The sequence below is a fragment of the Bubalus bubalis genome, chromosome 17, assembly GCF_019923935.1.
Source record: "Bubalus bubalis isolate 160015118507 breed Murrah chromosome 17, NDDB_SH_1, whole genome shotgun sequence".
Classification (NCBI taxonomy): Eukaryota; Metazoa; Chordata; class Mammalia; order Artiodactyla; family Bovidae; genus Bubalus; species Bubalus bubalis.
In genome coordinates, this window is record NC_059173.1 from 11,989,250 (window position 1) to 12,011,531 (window position 22,282).

A 22,282-nucleotide genomic window follows, 5' to 3' on the forward strand; every position below is an offset into this window, starting at 1 on the left:
GATCAGTGTCACTTCTCAGACTGCAAAACCAAGAGAAGCTGTCATTTCGGCGAGATGCGATTCTCGATCCACATGTACAATCCTGGTTTGATCTGGCAGTTCTTTAAACTGGACTTCTCAAAAAGCAGGAGCTCATTGAAACCAGCAGCCACGAGAGGCTCAGGGTACGTACCTTCTTGGGATGGCAAGCTCACTCTTCTTGCCTTGTCTCCCCAGATACCGGGAGATGGAAACCAGTGCCTGCATTGTGACTCCACCTTACCAGAAATTATAACTAAGACCCTACTACTCAGAAACCGACAGGGCCAGCATCTTTGCATTGGCACCGTGCTGACCACGTCTGGTAACGAAGGGCACGCCACTGTGTGATTTAGATCGTGGGAAGGAGGACAGGAGTTTTTAAAGGAAATCCCTCAAGTGGCTTCCCATTCTTTAAACCACTAAGAGCAAAGAGATTAGATTTCACACAATGATGATACATCCTTTCTAGTCTCCAAAATCTAGGACTTCTATCTTCCATCCACAGCTTACCTGGCAAGAAGCTAATGGGTAACCCTAACGGGGACTTAGCTCTCCCGATCCTTGTGCCAGAACTGGACAAACGCGGGATCAACAAACAAGGTCTAATACACAGAATCCTCAATGCCCCCCACCCCACCCCCCACATGCAGGCCAAGGAGCTACAGGTTCCCAGAACACTCTAAGTTTGCAGCCAGGCTTCCATGGTCTGCTAGGCTGGGGCCAACACCACCTGCCCTTAGGTTCTGAGAGCTTAGTGGCTTCTTCGCTGTGCTGCATGGCACACACCTGGACAGCGTGCTTGCTTTAAACGTTTCCCCCTTAGGCCCTTTCCCTAAAGACACTTCATCCAGGGCTTGGTACTGGGTGGTAGCTAACTTACCTGAACCAACTGGTGCAATGTTCCAGCACAGGGCTGCAAACCTGTGGCCCCGGGCTCTATCTGGCCCACGTATAGACTTTGTCCCACACGCACTGTTTTTAGAAAGTGCGTTTTTAGTTGCCAACTTATTCTCCCCAAGGATCCAGATTGCCAGTTTCTCTAAACCTAAGAGAAGCACCTGAGACACCTAGATTTCCGCTGGCCTCCAGCCCGTCAGTTCCCACCTGCCAGCTCTCCCAGGCTGTTTCCTGCCTGGCCTCTGAGAGACCTCTGAGTTTTGATTCCTGTGTTAGCAGCTGGCAATGGACTACATAATATAGGTACACGATCTCCCCTTATTTCAAAAGGGGATTTCTACAGACAGCAATGTAGACCAGGGGTCCCCAACCCCAGCAGGATATCGGAATCCCCTGGGGCGCTCTGATCCCAAGACCAATGTCTGGGCTCCACCCCCAAGGAAAGGAATGTAACTTTCTGGGGGTGGAGTCTGAGCAAAGGTGTGTTTATCAAAGTCACCAGGTGATTCACATGTGCAGAGACAGCAGTGGACTGCCTGCTTAAACCAAAGGGTGACTTGGGTGGCAGGATTTCGGGCCCATCAAGGGAGGAGCTGGGCTTCAGTCTGTCTGGTTCCTGCCCCTCCTGTAGGTCACCAGTGTGGATAGAGAAAAACTGATCATCCCATTTGCATACCTTTCTGCCCAGTGCTCTGAGACAGCAGTGTTTGACATTAAGGGAGACACATCATTGGCGGCAAGAACATGACCTTTGAGAGGCCACTGTGATGGCCTTCAGCTCACCATCGAGGACCCGAAGGCCCAGCCAGCTCCCACCCAGCACAGCCTTGCCTCTCACCTGAAGAGCTCTCGGATCTCGCGGCTGTCAGCCTGGAAGGGGATGTTCCGCACCAGGATCTTGGAGGTTGTCTGCTTTCTGGGTGCTTGTTTCTTCCGGGCCGATGTCAGGGCTGGCCTGGAGGGTCGGGGGAAGGCTTCGGGTTATTTGGGACCTCGGCACAGCTGTTGCCCTCCGCTGACTCCACCACCACCCCGCCACCAGCCCTGATGCCTTCCTCCTCTGCTCAGGTGAGGGACTCACGGAGTCAGTGTGGACGCAGCTGAGAGGAAGGGGAAGGGAAGGAGGGCTCCCTGGGTGTCATGCAGCCTAATTCTCGTCTCCGCTGCAGCTGTGGATGTCCAAGTGACACATCCTACCCAGGGGGTGTCTGCTGCCCTTCATCTGGGACTAGCAGGCACTCGAGAAAAGAACTCTGATGGGGGCAGCAGGGGGCAGTTTCTCCCCAAACCCAGTGCCCTCCATATCTTTGCACGTGCCCAGAGAGACTCTGGCTGCTCCCCAGGTCTTGCTGGAGATGTTTCATCACTGATTGGAAGCACAGCATACAGGGGCCTGGTGGTGGTGGTGGTTTAGTCATTAAGTCGTGTCCAACTCTTGTGACCCCATGGACTGTGGCCTGCCAGGCTCCTCTGTCTATGGGATTTTCCAGGCAAGAATACTGGAGTGGGTCACCATTGCCTTCTCCAGGGAATCTTCTGGGCTCAGGAATCGAGCTCGGGTTTCCTGCATTGCAGGCGGATTCTTTATCAACTGAGCTATGAGGGGCCTGAAGCAGCTTCTAACCACGGAGGCCAGCCAGGGCTGCGAGAGGAAACTTTCCACCTGAGGTTCAAGGCCACCTGGACCCTGGAGCCCTGCTCTTCCAGGGAGACCTTCCGCTCCGTGGCAGCAGGGGAGGGTGGCGAGCAGGGCATGAGCTGACCATCTGAGTGTCAGAGTCTCGTGGCCACTTAGAATTTGTGTGATTCTGAGCAAGTTATCACTTGGCCTCTCTGGGTCTCAGTTTTCTTGGCTGTATCACAGGCCTAATAATGGTCCAACCTTGTTGGATTGTTTGAGGTTTTAATGAGAGAAAGATGTGTTGAAACACTCTGCGCTGTGCCTAGCACAGGGCAAGCCCTCCATAAACAGCAGCTGGTATTAAAATGACTTGTTCTGACTCATCTGAAGTCTGATCCACCATCACCTCCTCCCCATCACCACTGAAACAGCAACCCACTCCACCCCCTGGCTTTGTTTTTCTTCCTGGCACTCGTTACTGTCAAAAAAATTCACTTGGGGTTTTTTGGTTTTTAAACTTCATTTATTTTTACTTGGCTGAGCCAGGTCTTAGCCGCAGCACAAGGGATTTTCTATCTTCCTCACGGCATGCAGGGTTTTTGGTTGCAGCACATGGGATCTTTAGCTGTGGCAAGTGGAATCTAGTTCCCTGACTGGGGATTGAACCGGGGCCCTCTGCCTTGGGAGCACGGAGTCTTAAGTCCCTTTACATATTTAGTCTTGTGTCTCTCTGCTGTCTGTCTTCTAGGGCTGTGCTGTTCAACACAGTAGCCACCAGCCGCACGTGGCAAACAAGTAAATCGCAATTAACATGACACAAAATTAAAACATTCAACTCCTCAGCTGCTGGGTCATCCAACCTCCAAGGTGGTCCCCAATGGCCCCTGCCTCTTGGTATTTATGCCCCTCCTGCTCTCCTGTGAAACCAGGTCATAACAGACACTGCAAGACACTGCCACGTCTTCCCTGTTCTCTCCTGGATCACCTGCTCCAGAGGTAAACCACTGCTGTGCCGTGAGGACACTCGTGCAGGCTTAGGGATGAGACCAACGTGGTGAGGAACTGAGGCCTCCTGGCAACAGCCGTGTGAGGGCATCACTGTGGAAGCGAAACCATCAACCTCAGTTGAGCCCTCGGATGAGACTGCAGCCCTGCCCAGCATCTTGCCCGTGACCTCCTAAGAGACCCCAAGGCAGAACTTCCCAGCTAAGCTGTTCCTGAATTCCTCAACTTCAGAAGCTGTGCAATAATAATAAACGTTTATTGTTTTAATCTGTCAAGTTTGGGGATACTCAGGTATAGTGTGACAGGTAACTAACACAGCGGTTCCTGCAACGCCCCAAGCGCTCAAACGCCACGCGTAGCGACAGTGCAGAGAGCGTCACAGGTGTTCCCACCCCTGCAGAAGGGTCTATCAAACAGCACCGCTTCAGAAACCCAAGGATTCTCCCTCCCCAGCTCCTGAGAAGCCTGTCTGGTTCCCAGCAGACTTTCTGTAATTTTTGGTTGAATGAAACAAAGACTAAACACAGCCTAGGAGTTGAGAACCTGCAAGATGACTTCAGCCTGACTCCCTGGAGTCAGGGGACTGAGAAGAAAAGACCAGCACCACTAGCTGAGTGATTATGTGCAGGGCATGTGCTAAATGCTTTGCACACAATCTCCAGTTCTCACATTTTACATGATGGGCAAAGTCACCTACCCAAGGCCATGGAGCCCCCGGGATTAGAACCCAAAGCTGCGGGGCTCAAAGCTTGGACTCTCACTCTTAAGTCATGGCTCAGGAGCCTCTGTTAGCTTCTGGGGGCTCCCGCACCAAGCTTGCTTCTGGCTGAAGATGCTCTGCATGGCATGGACCAGGATGGGTCGAGACCACCAGATGTGGCCTAGGCAGGCTTCACAGGTAGCATTAGAAAAACAGACAGAGAAGGAAGAAACAGCAGCAGCTTCAGGTGAGCTCACCAGCAACCAATCTGCTCAACAACCACAATGAGGCAGGGCAGGTGGCTCTGACAAGGACGACGACCAGAACGTCTGATCCCTACGTGCCGGCCGCTGTTCAAAGCACTCCTGGTGTATGAATTCAACGAGGGTGTGCGAGCGGGTGAAGGTGCAAGGACAACACTAAACCCCGAGAAGACCTCCACTAGCTCACGAAACTGGTCTTTGAGTGCAGTGGTCTGCTTCCATCTCTGACACCTACTGAACCTCTTTTCGAATTAAGCAGAGGCTCTCTGGGCACTGTTGTCTGGCTCCAAGAAGGAAAGCCCCATAAAACAGAAAAAATAAGACGTCTAGGTCTTACTGCTGCTTTTGGTTCATCAAAGTGCCAACAATTTGCAACTGACTCTACCTTGGCTCACTGATACCAGCAAGAACAAGCAGGCTTTGCTTGCTTCTCTGGCCCGTATTCCTTCTGTTGTAATGAATGTGTACTATGTGTCTACTCCGGGGACTGGCACTGTCCCAGTTCACCGGGGAAAGGGCATCGAAGCTGGCACATGGGGCACCCCCTTGATCAGGAAGGGGCCCCAGGGGTGAGAGGGGTCGGGTCGGGGAGAATGTTAAAGGGCCATGAGACACCCTCTGCGGCACCAGCATCAGGGCTAAAGGGTCAGGTTCAGATCCAAGGGAAGGGCCGGGGGGTGGGAGGTGGAGACTTACTTGGTGGCTCGTTCCGAGATCCTCACTTCCAGCTTGTGGCCGTCCACGACGTGACCCTGCAAGAGCAGACAACACAGCCTGTCCTTCTGTCTTAGAAACACGCGCCTGTAGCCCCGTCCTTTGCTGGAGCGGGCTTTGGCTGAGCAAGGGGAATGGCAACACCAGGGGGGGGCTGACTGTTTCAGGGCAGAGAAGCCCTCTGGGGTCAAGGACCGATGAGGGTTTCTCCCGGAAGTGGCTCCTGCCGAGCGTGGGCAGCAGCTGCTGGTGATGAAGACCCAGCCCTCCGAGTCCTCTCGAGCCAAGAATGGCCTTGACCTTTAAGCCATTCGAGGGGCACAGAATTTTCCATTGTTTATAAGCATTTTCAGGCCAAGTAAGCCCCTTCAGTCTGGTTTCCAGAGAGAGAGTTTGGTTTGAATTGTAGGCTCTTGGAAAAAAAAAAAAAAAAGAATTCTAAATCACAGCGGAGATGCCTCTAAAGCGAGGCTCTAACATGGGTCCCTTAGGCAAAACTGGTGTATTAGCAAAATTACCCTTGAAAATCCTTTAAATCTCCCATAAAATACAGCACACATAGCCTTGTAGAAACGGTTCTGGGTGGCAGGCAACATGCCCATATGTAGCACACAGCAAGGCACAGAATGTAACTCTCCCGTGTGCAGGGGAAATCTGAGACTTCTGCATTACATGGGCGAGAAAAGACGCACCACTGGGCATGCACAGCTGAAATCCACTTAGAGGAGTACATGGCACCTAACGACACAGCTGGATTTCCAGTGTCTCTTGAAAAAAACCACAAACAAAACAAAAAACCAGAGAAGACGTGGTATGGCTGGGCCCCACCTGCCCGTGAGGCAGTAACTGGCTGAGGCCAAGACGTGGCCCCTTTGGATGGGGGGCACCCCAATTCTGCTCTGGGTGATCCAGCCCCTGGCTAGTTTACATGGCCACCCTGGCCCCGTGGGCACCTGAGGTGGAGAGCAGAGAAGCAGAGGCCACCACCCCACCACTGAAACCCAATTCAGCTCTGTTGGGAGTCACCTTGGGCCAAGGAGAGAGTCGTCAAAAGGCTACACAACTGTCTACAAAAACAATCAAACGGGCTAAGTGCCCAGTTCCATTTCCTTTAACCCCTAAGGCCTTTCTCTTGACCAGCAAGCTCTACCGGGACAGACTCAGTTGCCTGGAGGGTCCCTATGATGAAGTCCGGCTCCCCAGAGAGGTGGCCCCGTATGGGTGCCCTTACCACCCAGAGTCCAGCCAGCACATGTCTCAGAGTGAGGAGCTGGGGGGCGCGGCCCTGGCTTGTAAACGTCACCCTAGTCAGCTCCATCTCATACAGCCTGCCCAGCCTAGACAGACGTGGGCCGTTCCAAATACTGGTTTCAAAGGGATCCTGGACCCCTGTGGGGCCCTTCCATGCTCCCTGCACTTAGAAGCCTATTCAAGAGGCACGAGCACAAGCCCCCAGCCTGTCCGCAGTGCCCCAACCCCAGCCACAACCCCACATGGCAGGAGAGGTGGCAGGTGATAGCAGGGAGCAAGGGGGTCTCCAGAAAGAAGGAGGTGCACAAGCAAACACTGCCCCTTGCCCTCTTCCTGCCAGCAAACCCGAGACCTTCTCACGACCTGGTCTTGGTGTTACTTCTTCAGAGGTCTGCTTCACCGGTCTCCCCGAGGCATGGCACAAACCAGGCTCTTCTTTATCAAGAGAGTGAATGAGAGCACCACAGGGACTGGGAGAGCCGAGGACGCCGCAGGGCCTCAGGCCACTGTTGTCTAGGACCTTGGAAGATGTGCACTTGCCTGCATGCCTGCTCCGTCTCAGAGGCTGGACAGGATACCCGCCCCACCACCTGCCTAGCGCCGCCTCTGCGGGACCTCGGCCAAGACTCCCCGCTTACCTGGAGCTGCTTGAGAGCTTTCTGTGCCTGCTCTGGCTTCCTGTATTCCACAAACCCGAATCCCATGGACAGCAGCGCTCCTGAAAGAGACAGAGTTGGGAGTCGCACCAGGGCGCCGGGCAGGGAGGAAAACGAAGAAGCTGGGACGGACCAAGTTCAAGGGCTCCCAGGGGCCCCCTGGACGTCCCCTCAACCCTCTGATTTCTTCATGCCCCTCTTGGTTCCCAGAAAGACTCCAGCCCCCGGTCTGCCATTTATTACTGGTCGTCTTGAAGAATCAGCCAACGCGGTTACAGAGCCGCCACCTGAGGCCTGGCGGACTATTAATTAACAGATGATAGACACGATAATTAACTCTGTGATAGAATCCCGTCTTCCAGAGGGAGGGATGACCGCCTTTGGGCCAAGCAGCAAAAAACTGTACCCAGGCAGTCCCCTGCTTCCGTACGTAACACACAGAATGAACACACGCAACAGAGTCAAGGGTGCCAGGGGCTTACTCTCCAAAGCGTTCCTGACCGTCCAGGGACCTCCGGCTCCCAGGTTTCAGACATCAGCTTGGGACAGGGAGGGCGACTGTGTTATGAGACCCTCTCTGGCTCCCTACTGCTGGGGCGTGAGTAGCAAAGAGTTCAGAGAGCCAGGGACAGTGCAACCATTTATAGGGAATTTGGCTTCCTGTACGTAAATGTGTATAACTGCGGGGACATACGAATAACCTCTCTCTTGACAGCTCGCCCTTTTGACACAAAATGGGATGCCGATTACTGACTGTATTCTGTATTCTTTTTCACAGCTTCACTCAAAGAGGGCTGGCTCAAGGCTGATGGGCTCAAAGGAGGTTCCAAGGTGTATTATCACTGGCTCAGTGGTCCTCATCTCTGCATTTCTTCTTTGTGAGGCTGCGTCTCTGCCACATGCCCCTGCGTGTGAGCATTTCTGCTCACAACCACGTGTTGTCACAACAAGGGGGCCCAAGGCAGGAAGGCATTCCACAAACAGCCCAAATGTGCGTGGCTCTCTGGGCAACACCAGGGAGGCTCAGACGGAACTGCTGGCTGATGGGCTGCACCGCCCTGTGGGGACTTCCAGTATTTGTGTGTCAGAGGATCTGTGCGAGCTCTGTTCTCAGGGTCAAGGGTGTGGGTGGTGGGTGAGGGGTGTCTGTGCACACAGGCTGTTTAAAAAGTGCATCGAGATGGTGCAAACGGCAAGTACAAGAAGTCAAGCTCGTCACCGAGTCACTGACGCTGTGCAGATTCATTCTGCCCTTCTCCTGCCCTGGGAGGCTGACGGCCACAGACAGCACAACCTGGGCTCCCTGGCCTTCTAGTTTCGTATCTGGTTTAGCCAATGGGAAGCCCTGATTTGAAATGGGTGGGCGGAGGAGAGCGCATTGAGGGCCCTGGTTCTTTCCAAGCACTCCACTGTCTCCGTGCTCTGGTGTGTTCTGGCAGCACCAGTGGCCAGTCCACACCCTTGGCTCTGCTGGTGGCTCTTCTTTTCTGAGTACTTCTTTATTCGGCTGCATTCAGTCTTAGGTGCGGCATGTAGGACCTTTAGTTGCAGCATGGGGGATCTCGTCCCCTGACCAGGTCGAGCCCCAGCCCCCTGCACTGGAAGCATGGAGTCTCACCCCCTGCCCGCCCTCCATCCCCAGGAAAGTCCCTGGGGGCCCCTCGTCTACGGCTCTGGTCACACGACTCCTTCCCCCACAGCCTCTGGGCTCAGCTGGGGAGGGGTGCTCTCCCACAGGACCCACTGCCTCGGCATCCCGTGGGTCTCAGCCCAGCCCACGTCCAGGCACTTGGCTCCTTCATTACAACTGTCCCCTTGATGACCCCAGCTGAGCCAGCTTTCTGGTTCCTCTGGAGCCCCTTGCTGTTAACAGACACTGATGGATGAGCCCCAGAGAGCAGGGCTCTCAGAGACTCTTGAAAGACAGTGTAGATTTTGAGAGCTGCTCACGACACCGGAAGACCAGATAACTGCTCTAAAGCTGAAGGGTGTTCTGGGGGGCTGGGAGGCAGGCTCCAGAGGGGCAAAGTGACACCAAAACCTGCAGGAACAGCCTCAGGTGGAGCAGGCGACCCCTCTGCCAGCATGACTCACGCCCCAGACTTCAGGGATCACCTCTTTTCCTAAATCGGCACAAGAGAGCCTTCATGTTGTTCACCTGATGCTTACATTGTAGCCTTTCCTTGTAGCCTAAACTATGTATGCAGTTCTTGGGGGAACAGGGATGTCATGGTTTGAATGGTGGCCTACCCTCAACCCCCCAATGTGTAGGCTGAGGTCCTACTTCCTGCCTCTCTGAATGTGACCTTATTTGGAGACAGGTTCCTTACAGAGATAACCAAGTTAAAGATGAGGTCATCAGACTTCCCAAGTGGTGCTAGGGGTAAAGAACTCTCCTGTGCCAGAGACCTAAGAGATGCGGGTTCAATCCTTGGGTCGGGAAGATACTCTAGTGGAGGGCATGGCAACCCACTTCAGTACTCTTCCCTGGAGAATACCATGGACAGAGGAGCCTGGTGGGCTACAGTCAATGGGGTCTCAAAGAGTCAGACATGACTGAAGTGACTTAGTGGCATCAGGCTAAGCCCTAATCCAGTTAAGACTGGTGTCATTATGAGAAAGAAAAGGGGTGATGGGAATGAGTGGATAGGTGTACATGGGGAGAATGCCGCGTGAACATGAAGACCTTCCCCTGCAAGCTGAGCTGGGAGGCTGGAGCACATCCTCCCTGACAACCCTCAGAATGAAGCAACCCTGCCTGCACCTTTATCCTGGACTTCCAGCTCCCAGAACAAGAGGGTGAACTTCTGCAGTGGAATCCACCTGGTTCCTGGTGCTTTGTGACGGCAGCCCAAACCGATACGGGGGAATGCCCCAAAGCCTGTGCCACGTGTCTGCTTCAAACCCTCCAAGGCGCCTCTGGGAAAAAGCCCAGACTCCTGTCCCCAGCAGGAAGCCTTCTGTGATGTGGAATCCGCCTACCTTTCCAGGAGCATCTTCTGCCCCTTCGGTACATTCCCTACCTGCTACCACGGCCCTCTGCTGCCTCCTTCAGCCACACACCCCACTAACTGCTCCGTCTCCCTCCTCTCTGAGTCTCGATCTGACGTGGAGAACCCCTGGCTGGGCTCCTGTCCAGCCAGGTCCCTCGGGCTCTCATCACTAGCTCATTTATTTCTTAGGACACAGTCATGGGCTGACCCACATAAAAACATAAAGGGTGCTGCAGTCGTGTCCAACTCTGTGCAACCCCCTAGACGGCAGCCCACCAGGCTCCCCCGTCCCTGGGCTTCTCCAGGCAAGAACAGTGGAGTGGGTTGCCATTTCCTTCTCCAATGCATGAAAGTGAAAAGTGAAAGGGAAGTGGCTCAGTCGTGTCCGACTCTTAGCGACCCCATGGACTGCAGCCCACCAGGCTCCTCTGTCCATGGGATTTTCCAGGCAAGAGTACCAGAGTGGGGTGGTATCCCTACAAATACCCCAAATTGAAGGGACGGGGACTCTGTGACTGCAAAAAAACAAAACAAAACAAAACAAACCCAAGGGCCGAGGGCCTGTTCATCATCTGTAAGAAGCCAGGGCTGGAAAAGAAAAATAGACCAGAGGCCAAGGGACTTGTGAGAATGCCCAAGGTGGACTGGAGGGATGAAGGTGGTGTCTGCCTGGCCCAGGCACCCCAAGGCCAGCGAGGGGCATGGCTGATGACTCAGTGGAGTGTTTCAGGTGCCCCATATCTGGGTGGTTGGTCTTGGGAGGGAAGCGGGAAAGCCCAAGATGGTTCGGTTCCTGCTCCTCCCTGGAGGGAAGATCCTCCAGGAGCACAGAGATGCTGAGAGGATGGAGACGTGTCTGCCGCTGAACAGTCAACCTTGCCAGCCCCCTAACAGCCCTGCTCCGAAACCACCCCTGACACTCCAGGGTGGCAAAGGGTCTCGACTCAGGAGAAGTTGATGTGCATGGCTGCTCCCGTTGGAAATCGTGAGTCTCCATGGACCCAGAAAGGAGGACCATTTTGGAAGAGCCAGACAGGAGAGTGTGGGGCTGGCAATGCTCCAAAATGAAAGGAGACCTTCAGAATGAGGAGGCGAGAGGCACCCTCACCCCCTACCCAGAGCAACACCATTTCTTTCACAATTGTTTCTCTCTGACTGAGCTCTTGTGTGGAATACCTGCTTTGTTCTTCTTCTTGGAAATGGAGCAGCTCTTCACCGCACCCACTTTGGAAAACACCTGGAAGAGAAGGTTGGCATGTGTCACCAGCTAATCCTGCAACTGGTGCAGACGCGTCTTGAAACAGGGGTCCCCAACCTCCAGACCGTGGACCGGTATCTCCAGTCAGATCAGCGGCGGTGTTAGATCAGAAATAAAAATGCCCAATAAATGAAATGCATTTGAACCATCCCGAAACCATGGCCCCTGTCCTGGTCTATGGAAAAACTGTCTTTCACAAAATTTGGTCATTAGTGTCAAAAACGTTGGGCCCGCTGACTTGAAAGCCGGAAGGGACCCAGGTCACCGCAGGCGTGCGCAGGATGAGAGTAAAAGCAGAGGCTGCTGAGTTCCCCATTGTCTTCCCCTCTGCCCCCTCCTATGAATGCAACACTCTCGGCCATCAGGGTCTCCAGGCAGGGCTGCCCCCGACGTGCTCACTGCTGAGCCCCTGCTTGGCTCTGCCAAGACAGGAGACTGTGCTGGCCTGGCGTTTACGTCAACCTCGCAGACACCATGTGGGGAGGGGCCTGGTCTTCTGACTACAGCTTTCACACCGCGTACGCCTCCCCAGATGCCCCAACAGGCCCTCTCTTGTGTCTCATGTGCGTGCGGACGCCCCTCCCAGCCCCCACACTGGTCTGGCCACGGCTCAAATCTCTGGGTGAGATGTCCACCACACAGCCTAGCAAAAGAGTCAAGCGGGTGGCTGTAGGTTATTAATCTACATGCTGCCGCACGTCTCGCTTCCAGGCGAGGGGGTGGGGAGTGGGAAGCAGATGCAGGGACCACAGAGATAGATCAGCAGACTGGAAGTCCCGCCCCCACCCATTCCCTCTGGGCCAAGAAGTCACTCACTCCCTTCAGCGTCTCCTCAGTGGTGTCGAAGTTGAGATTTTTGATAAACAGGGTGCACCCGGGAAGGCTCTCTTCCTCCTCTTCCTCCTCTTCTTCCTCCTCCTTGTCCATCTTTGCTGAAGCGTCGTGTGCTGCTCCATCCGTTGGCTGTTCACCTTCTGGGGTCTCACCGTCTGCACAGGCCAACCGCCCCCCCCCCCCCCCAACAAAAGAAATCCATTAAATTATGTCTTACCTGCCTAAGCACCAGGACCTAAAGCACAGAACCTGCTAGACCAAGGGGGATCAAGAGGGTTCTGTCTCTGAGTGGCCAGTGTCAGGAAGGGACAGGACTCGGAGACTCTGGCTCATGCTGGGTTTTAGCAACTCTTGGGGGGCAAAGTGGGGGAGGGGAGAAACTATCCTGCCCCTGTCTTCAAGAGAAAGAAGTACACAGCACAGACCAAAAACCAGGAGCCCTAACTTAGATGAATCAACATTCGTCTGAAGGAACAGCATTGCAGGGGAAGGGAAGGGCAAGCGTGAGGTTGTGAGTTACAGAGTGGGCGTACGGCTGCAACTTGCGCCACTGGTCAGCCCTGGTGGTGAGTGTGGAAGCCTCTTGAGGCTGAGAATCGCATCAGGACCTCCTGAGAAGTTATGCTGCTGGGAAATGTATTCTATTTGGGTCAACCTCCCTAGTTTCTTTCATGATCAGGGTCTAGGGACAATCACCCTTCCCCCACATACAGATTTTGGAGGCTCCTCCCATACCGACCCCCACCCCCGCCAACCACCACCACCCCGGGGAAATCAAACCTCATCTCAGCCATTCTCCAAGGCAGTTCATCACCACCTCTCCAAGGCTCCCTCCCTCACCCCAGGTCTGAACCCTGCACACAATGGGGACCCTCCGTTCTCTTATGAATACTTGCATTCAAGTAGTTCAAGCCCAAGGGAGCTGCTGGGGTTTCAAATCCGTCCCCTGTATCCTCATGCTGAGCACCAGAGCCATCCCCATCTCCCTGGCCCTTTCTGATGCAAGCCCACTGCCGGCCAGTCCTAATTAAACTTCAACCACTTTGTCATGAAACAACCCTTTCAAGTCCTAATGGAAACAGCAACAGTGAGGACTTTGCCGTTCTACATCAGTTGAACCGGCAGCCTCTGCTGTTGGCACTCCCTTGGAGGTGAACCTAGAATCTAGACTCTCGCTCCAGGACAAAAAAGAAGAAATCTACATGAAGGCTCCCTCCCCTACCCGAGAAATTCACACAATTTATCCAACAAGTGACTCCGTGGGGTGGCCATTTGTCCTCAAAACTCAACTTTCAAAGCAAAGCGGGGTGGAAAAAAAGTATTGTTAATGACGGGGAAGAAAGCTATGCAGAGAGGCTAAGACTCCAGGTTCTGAATGAGAACTTCAATTGGAAAGAAGACCATGACCTTCAGCTTTGAAGGACACCCGCCCCACTGGCTCTCCTTGTGCCCGATGTCTTGGAGATGAAAGGAGAAAGGAAGAGATGCTGATCAGATGCCCCACTGCGTGCATGGGCTGGGCCAGGCACTGTGAGGACGTTATCCCATTGCTGACCACAGTGACACCTCACCATAGACGGGAGGGGCCCGAAGAAAGTCCTGGAAGTCACTGCATCTGAGCCCGAAACCCCAGGCATCTTCAGGTTGGGAGAGAGGTTCATGGGAGACTAACTGAAAATAATTTTCTTCTGCAGAAAAGACTGGTGGGATTGATGGTGACCAGGAGAGCTCACAGCCATTTAAGTGGCAGCCTGTTCTTGGCACCAGCTAACGGCTGCCATGTGGGAAGATGGACCCAAGTTATGGACGGGTGCTCGGAGCTTTCACAAGAAGCTGCAGGCTCATGGCTAAGGGCACAGACCTTGGATCTGGTGGCTGTGGGGCACAGCCTGGCTCTTTTCAGATGTGGGACTTGGTAGAAGTCACTCAACCTTTCTGTGCTTCCTTCTTTCCATTCAGAAAAGGGGAAGAACAATCACACAGTTACGAGAGTTAACGCACAGAAGCCCAGTTAGAACAGTGGGCCAGGGGGAAACGCTGTAAATCCCCAATTCTGAAGGCCCATGGCCCTGAGAAGCAGGCTGGCCCATGGCAGGCTGTAGAGAACAGCAGGTGCCACAGCTCTGAGTCCAGAGGACTGTGTCTCTGCCGGCCACGTCCCTGGGAAGGGCTTCCTCCTCCCCGGGTGTCCAGGCCCTGCTGTGGCCCATGCCCGCATCTAGAGAGGTGCGCAAATGGCCAAGGACGAAGCCAGAGGTCGTTGTGAAGCGCGCTTCCTCCCCTGACCTCCAGTGGGCAGAGGACAGGAAGACGGGGAAGGAGAAAGGATGTATCATGAACCACATAGATGCTTGCCAACAACCTCACCAGGATCAAGGAAAAGAGGGAAGAAGCAGGAGCAGGATGGGGCCGGGGGTGGGGGTGGGGGTGCTGGGGACCAGGGGGGAGGCTTGGAAAGCAAGGTGGGGTGGAAGGGGGCTGGGAGAGGCGGGGGGTGAGGGGGTATGCTTCCATCTGTGGTTGGCACAATAAAATCCAGTCACGCGTCGCCACATGGGGCTTTATTATAATCGGGCCGCAGAATTTACGGTGGCTCCCTCCCCTTCCCGGCTCTGGGCGCGGAAGGCTGACAGCACAGACTGTTATCAGTTGCAAGCAGCTTTTCAGGACCTCCCCCCACTCGGAGCCCTTTATCTGGAGGTGAGGGTCTTGGTTGTGGAGAGATAAAACACACTGTCCCCCTCCCTCGAGACGGGTACAGAGAATGGAGGGCTTTGCAGAAAAGAAGGCGGGGGCAGGGGGAGGGGAGAGGGGGGCAATGAACAAAAACTCCTCCATCCGTTCCCCTCCTGCATGCCTTCCTGGGGAGCCTGGGAAAATCCAGGGCTGGGGGCTGGCTGAGTCCCCAGGGCCGAGGGGACGGGGAGCTGGGGGAGCTTCGTGGACAGTGTGTAGAGGGCGGGTGTGGGGGAGGAGCAGGTGAAAACGAACAGCTCAGGGACCATGTATGTGATATGAGTAAGAAAGGGAACAAAAAAGGGTGAACGGAGACCAGGAGATGAGCTCTGTGGGGATCTGCCTGACGACTACGCGGGACTCAGTGGGGCCTCAAATCAGCACAGGCGCACGCAACTTCTTGGCCCCAAATCCCCTGTATTTGCCACAGCTCTAGGCTCCCTCCTCCCTGCGCCAAGGCCGCCTCTGTGTGAGTGGCGGCAGGACCTTGGACAGCAGCCCCTCGGAGGAGGCAGGGCCTGGTCTGGGATGCTCAACACCTGCACTCTGGGGGTGGGCGGGGCAGTCCTCTACCTTCTGACCAGCGTACACTATTGTGGCAAAGCCTCCCCTTGAAGGGCTCCAGAACATTCTGCGTCCAGGGCCCACTCTATGACTGTGACATCTCAGCTACCCCCTAAAAGCTCCCCCTGTCCCCCCATCAGCCTGGGAGCTTCGGGGGAAATCCTGGTCACCCCAGCTCAGCAGCTGGCATCTGGCTGATGCTCAGGGCTGAATTTGAGACCATCCGCTTCAGCTGACGGTGCTGAATTAGGCAGGACGCGGGTCAGAGTAATGGTGATGGACGGGCGGCTTCTCACCGCACTCTCACAAACGCCTCCTGCCCAATGTACAGATGCAGAAACAGCCTCGGAGAAGGCTGGTGGCCTGCCCGGTCACAGGGCTAGGAGAGGACAAGGAAGACAGAGACTTCCCCAGGAGCCATAAGTCTCACATCCTGAGGACCCGGAGTGCTTAGTGCAGGGCCTGGCGGGGAGGAAATGAGGCTTTGGCCCGTGGACTTGCTCATCAACCACTTCCTGCTCTCCCACCAGACACTGGGCACTGCTTTGCCAAGAGCTGGGGTACAGCAGTGCGCAGAAGCGGCGCCCGCCCTGTGGGATGGACGGCTAGTGAGGGAGTCCAGTGAGGGAGTCCGACAGACAAGAAGCGAAGCCGTAACAATGCACATCTGAATGTGATAAGTGTTTGCAACAAAGTTAAGAATGAGGTGAGGACTTCCCTGGTGGTCCCGTGGTTAAGAATCTGCCTGCGGATGCAGGGGACATGGGTTCGATCCCAGATCGGGAAAGATTTCACATACTGCCTCGGGGCAACTAAGCCCATGAGCCCCAGCTACTGAGCCCACAGGCCCTAGAGCCTGTGCTCTGTAACAAGAGAAACCACAGGGATGAGAAGCCCGAGCACCACAATGAACAGTAGCCCCCATTTGCCCCAACTAGAGAAAGCCTGCACGCAGCAACCAACACCTAGCACAGCCAAAACTTAATTAATTTTAAATAAAGAGGGAGGTGAAGGGGTGGGTGCAAATCGGCACCCATGAGGGGAGCCACGGTGATGACTGCCATGGATGGTGCCACATGCTGAGGCTGAACTAACAATGGAGCACAAATCCTCCAACGTCACCAAGCTCTACTACGTGCTGGGGCTCGGGACAAAGGACAAGGATGACCCAGCTCCTACTTTTCACAGGGGGAGATAGAGAAGCACAGAAACCCTTTTTCCTGCATTCATTCACTCCTTCGACTCACATTCATCGAGCCACCCTATGCCTGGGGCCCCACGGGTGCTTGGCACCCAGCAGCGAGTGAGATGGCGGCTCTACGCCCTCGTGGTTCACTCTCCAGCAGCGATGGACGTTAAGCAAGTGAAACAAATGAATAGACAGGATAAATACAAACTGTGACAAGCGCCACAGAAGAAAAGGATGGCGAGACAGGAGGGGAGGACCAGGACAGGTGCGGAAGGGCGCGGCCACGTGGCAGCAGCCACCGCTCGGTGGTCCCACCAGGGCAGGGAGAGGCCTCCGCTGGTCTGTTCCCAGGACTCTCACTCCTGGCAAATCCGTGCTCTAAAGGAGGACTTGCTTTTGGCCAAAAAACGAGAGTCACATCCAAGTTTAATAACTTAAGTGAAAATCAAAGTTGACGATAATTTGAGGCTGATGGCTGATTAAGAAGAAATCATGATTACATAAAGAAAATTCCTTTTGAAGAGAGCATAAGCAGGTTGGAAGAGAAGGCTAATCCAATCTGTAGACAAATATAACTCACAGACGGGGGCTAGTGAGGGACTTCTGAAAGATCTGTATCCATGGTTGGTAACCCCAATGGGGAGGGGTGCTTTGGGGGCCCTACAAAGCAGAGACTGAGGAATTTTCCTTCCTAACGGAAACGAGGCTTCTTGTCCAGGGGCTCCCAACGCCTTGTAGTGACCAGGCCAGTCCTGAAGGCGGTTTTACCAATCCAGGCGAACTGGGAAATGCAGACAGCCTAGGGAGGTTTGTGACCAGCGAGGTCTATTCAATTAAAGGGTTGTTCTTTCATCTGAGAGTTTTGTTTCCCACCGCTCACTTCTCCCACTCCTATAACACCCATTCTTTTATTAAGGCGTAGATGGGAGATGCAGTCCTTTAATCCTTATTCGAATAAACTGGTAACCTGATGGTAAGGAGGAGGAGTATTACCGATGGGCAAGATCTTTTTTTAAAAAGTTGTTTCTCATTTTTATTTATCTATTTTTGGCCAAACCATGTAGCACATGGGATCTTAGTTCCCTGACCAGGGATAGAATCTGTGCCATGCCCCCTACAGTGGAAGCCTGGAGTCTTAACCGTTGAATCACCAGGGAGGTCCCCGGGCAAGATCTTACTGTGTGGTTAAGGGGCTGCCAGGTCCCGTCTAAAGATTTCAGATTCTAGGATGGAATCATGGGCCTCTGACCAAGTGGTTCTCAATCGAGGGCTGTACTGTCCCCTAGAGGACACCTGGCATGCAGGGGACATTGCAATTACAGGGGACACTCCTGACATTCAGGGAGCAGGGTCAACAAGATGTCTTACAATTCAATCTGCACAACAGGGCTGACAAGGAAGAGCTGTGCTGCTGAGCGCCAGCAGCGCCCCCTCCCCACCCAAGCGTGAAGCGGGTGGGGTCTCAGGTCCCTCCCCTTTCTTGCTTTTGCAGTCACTGGACACCAGAGGGCGCCATACCATCCCAAGGACCCAGAGACTGAGTATCTCTCCCAACAACCAGGCTCACTTATCCTGGCAGATGTATGAACTAGAAGGCTGTTTTCTCCTGCTCTGTTCTGAATCGCTCCTAATAGATTCTAGCTGCCTTTTTTTCCCTTTCACAACCTTTATTTGACAAATCAAAAAAAGTCAGCCTACCTTAACCATACCCATCATTTTTATGTTCTGTTTTTTAAGGACATTTTTCATACCTATAAAATCCAAGAGTCGGGCACCCACCCACCAGTCTCAGGATGAAAAAAACTTTCAACCAAATAACTGATATACTATTTGGTGCTGCCCCCAGCCCTCCGTCCTTCCCCTGCCTGCTGCCTCAGGACACCCTGATCTCAGACCCAGCTCTCACCTGTCTCTGGCTCCATCCTGTCCGTTTCCACTGGTTCCGCTGGTGCATCTTGGGGTTCTTCTTTCTGGGGGGTTGGGCTGGAAAAGACGCCCATTGGAGCCCACTCCAAATAAAGGGGGACGTGGTGGAACTGCAGAGAAGTGGGGAGAGGAACTCAGTCCACAACAGAGACCAGGAGCCTGAGGCTCAGAGTATGGTGACTCTCTCCCCTGACCCCAGGGAGTGGAGTCAGGAGGAGGGGCACAGCCTAGAGCCCTATGTGCCACCTGAGCCCTGAGAACAGGGGGCCGTTGCTGCACCTCAGGGTTCAGGGGAGAGGTCAGAGCATCTGCTGTCACTGGACACATCTGTGTCCCCTCAACCTTCTCTAACGGGGTGTGAATGGGAAGCAGAATTGGGGGCAGAACCATGGATACAGGGCAGCCCCCTGGAGGAAGTACGACAGGCCGTGGGACAGCCGGCTTTCTCTCCTTCCACAGACACACTCACAGACAGTGCTTGTGCACACGTGTACGTGCAGAGGGTTTTTTGTTTTTTTTTTTTAAGGATAAACAAGACAAACAGTCTGCAAAGCACTGAAGTGCTTGATAGACAGTAGCTTCTTGCAGTGGGTTGAATGGTGGCCCTTTCAATGATAAGTCCATGTGCCAACTCCCAGAACCTCTGAATGTGGAAAAGTGTTTGCTAAGTAAGTGATTCTGAGATGGGTCACTGGATTATTTGGGAGGGCCCTAAATCCAATGACAAGAGTTCGTGTAAGAGAAAAGGAGAGGGAAGATCTCAGTTGAAGAAAAGGAGAAAGCTGTGTGGACAGAGGCAAAGACTGGAGTCATGCAGACACAAGCCAAGGGCTGCCTGGAGCCACAAAACGCTGGAAGTGGCCAGGAAAGATCCGTGCCCCCATCTCCAAGAGCCTTCAGAGGGAGCACGGCCCTTGGCCCCTGAACAGCTTGATTTCAGCGTTCAGACCCCCAGAACTGTGAGAGAAAACATTTCTGTTCCTTTAAGCCACTAAATTAGTGTTATCATGGCAGCCACAGAAAAGAATACACTAAGACTAATATACTAATACATTTTTTCCGTAATTACCAAAGGGCTGCCCAGGTGGCACTAGTGGTCAAGAACCTGCTTGCCAATGCAGCGGACATGCGACACGGGTTCGATCCTTGGGCTGGGAAGATCCCCTGGAGGAGGGCATGGTAACCCACTCCAGTATTCCTGCCTGGAGAATCCTATGGACACAGGAGCCTGGCAGGCTGCAGTCCACGGGGTCAGAAAGAGTTGGACACAACTGCAGTGACTTAATGGCAGCCCACTCCAGTGTCCCTGCCTGGAGAATCCCAGGGACAGGGGAGCCTGGTGGGCTGCCGTCTATGGGGTCGCACAGAGTCAGATACGACTGAAGTGACTTAGCAGCAGCAGCAGCAGCAGTGACTTAGCATACACCAAAAGGAGGAAGCCTGCCTTTTGGCTTTCAACCAATCGTAGGTACAAGCTATTCACAGCAGCATGGATGATGGTTCAGGTTCACGGGCACTAGAAAGCTGAGGGGCCCAGGGTCGGCAGGGAACCAGGGCAGGCTTCCAGGGGATGCTTGGAGCCTGCCTTTCACATTTCCCGTCCGTAGGCGCTCCCAGGCGCAGGGCGACAGCTGCAGCCCCGGCAGAGACGGTGGCTTCCAGCACACGCACGGCCCATCTGTCAGCTCCCTGTCCCCTCCCGGAAGCAGGGCTCGGGCGGCCCTACCTTGGAGTAGGCCAGGTGTCGGAAGGCCTTGCGGGCCTCCAGCGGCTCCAGGAACTCCACAATGGCTGTGATGCCACCCTCTGGCAGGAGCACGCGGCCCAGGCTGCCGAAGCGGCTGAAGGTCTCCTGCAGCTCAGCTGCCAGGGTGCCCGCAGGGAGGTTCTTCACCAGGATCACGGTCTTGCTTCGTTCGGCAGCAGCCTGCAGGGAGGGGACAAGACAGCTCAGGTGGGACGATGGAAGGGAGTCACTGGACCCCCACTGGCAGCAAGTGACAGGTGGATAAACCCACACCAGGCGCCCACGTGAGACCAGGGGTACCAGGCCCTTAGGAAGCTGGCCCAGGAAACCCTACCCTCTCTGGAGGGGGATGAGGGGCGGGGATGAAGGTGAGGGCTCCAAGGTTGTACCCCCCTCCCCCGCCGGGTCAAATTCCAGCCCCTCCACTTCTGAGGCGAGGCAGATTCTGACATCGGCTCACCACAGCTGGACCTTCTGCAACACTCCAGCCAGGGCCGGGACCTGAATCCCTGCACTCAGGGCCTCTGCCAGAAACTGAAGATCGCCTGCTGCCTCACGTGTGAGGAGTTAACACCGGGTGGGAGTGGCACATGGTCCTCTGGAGTTGGTACGTCCCCAGTCCCTTGGGTGGGACAACTCCCATGTGAATTGGGTGAGTGTTTCCCCCGGGAAAGCCTCAGCCTGCCGCCCCAGCAGCACAGCCTGTACTGGGCTCATCTGCCCCCTTGCCCCTTCTTGCCTGTGTGTTCTGTTCAATGAACTACCTGCGCTTGAATCTGTCTCTGAACTGGCTTTTGAAGAACCCAAACCAAGATACCAGGTGTCCGACCTTGAGACATACCCTCGGCTATGGCTCAGCTGATCACCTTTCCGGGGACACAACACCCATTTCATGGATCATTCCAGGAAGAGAGTCTATCAAGTTGACATAAGCAAACTGATTCAGTATGAGCTGGCTAACATTAGAAATTATTTTCTTAAAAATGAATGGCAGATGGAGTGCAAGAGCTGAAAAAATTAACAGGAAGAATTCCAGGCATGGGGTCTATCTGGGTACAAGTCTCAACTCAGCCACTGGTCTAATTTGAAACCTTTGATCAAGTGTTTTTCCTCTAGGCCTATTTTCTTTTCCTTTGTTTTATACTGGAGTATACTCAGTAAAGAATCGGCCAATGTAGGAGATGCGGGTTCAATCCCTGGGTCTGGAAGATTCCCTGGAGAAGGAAATGGCAACCCACTCCAGGATTCTTGCCTGGAGAATCCCATGGACAGAGGAGCCTGGGGGGTCACTAAGAGTTGGACATGACTGTACAGCTTAACAACACAGCTGACTTACAACTCTGTGTTAGTTTTCAGGTTAGAGTGAAGTGATTCATTTATACATATATTCGTTCTTTTTCAGTCTTTTCCCATATAGGCAGTTACAAAATATTGAGTTTCCTGTGCTCTTCAGTAGGTCCCCCCCCTTTTTTTTTTAATTGTGTTTATTTTCTGGCCATGTGGCTGGTGGGATCTTAGTTTCCAGACCAGGTATCGAACCCATGCACCTTGCAGAGAAAGCATGGAGCCTAATCACTGGACCTCCAAGGAAGTCCCTAGTAGGTACTTTTTGGCATTTTTTTGGTCACACCACTTGGGATCTTAGTTCCCCAACGAGGGATCAAAACCACTCCTGCTGTGGTGGACATGCAGTCTTAACCACTCTGGACCACCCGGGAGTCCTACAGTAGAAGGCCCTTGTTGATTGTCTATTTTATATACAGTGGTGTGTATGTATCAATCCCAAAACCTCATTTATCCCTCCCCACCACATCCCCCGCCCCGGTAAATGTAAGCTTTTCTTTGAAGTTTGTGAATCTGTTGTTTTGTAAGTTAACTCACATAACTTTTTAAAGATTCCACATGTA

At 53.9% G+C, this 22,282-nt stretch overlaps 1 protein-coding gene across 6 annotated transcripts in view; it reads right to left on the reverse strand.

The window, feature by feature from the left end:
- RBM19 (RNA binding motif protein 19) overlaps positions 1 to 22,282 on the reverse strand; it is a 121,387-nt gene that overhangs the window by 82,260 nt on the left and 16,845 nt on the right. For 3 of the 6 annotated variants that reach the window (XM_045163069.1, XM_045163068.1, XM_045163066.1), the window contains 7 exons: positions 20,355 to 20,555; positions 18,609 to 18,738; positions 12,196 to 12,392; positions 11,298 to 11,358; positions 7,111 to 7,190; positions 5,204 to 5,259; positions 1,757 to 1,873 (listed from right to left, as the gene is read on the reverse strand). In XM_045163069.1, coding sequence (XP_045019004.1) covers positions 1,757 to 1,873; positions 5,204 to 5,259; positions 7,111 to 7,190; positions 11,298 to 11,358; positions 12,196 to 12,392; positions 18,609 to 18,738; positions 20,355 to 20,555 — 842 coding nt within the window. The remainder of the gene's footprint in view (positions 1 to 1,756; positions 1,874 to 5,203; positions 5,260 to 7,110; positions 7,191 to 11,297; positions 11,359 to 12,195; positions 12,393 to 18,608; positions 18,739 to 20,354; positions 20,556 to 22,282) is intronic. The other 3 variants (XM_044930130.1, XM_025267573.2, XM_045163067.1) reach the window with 2 other exon arrangements.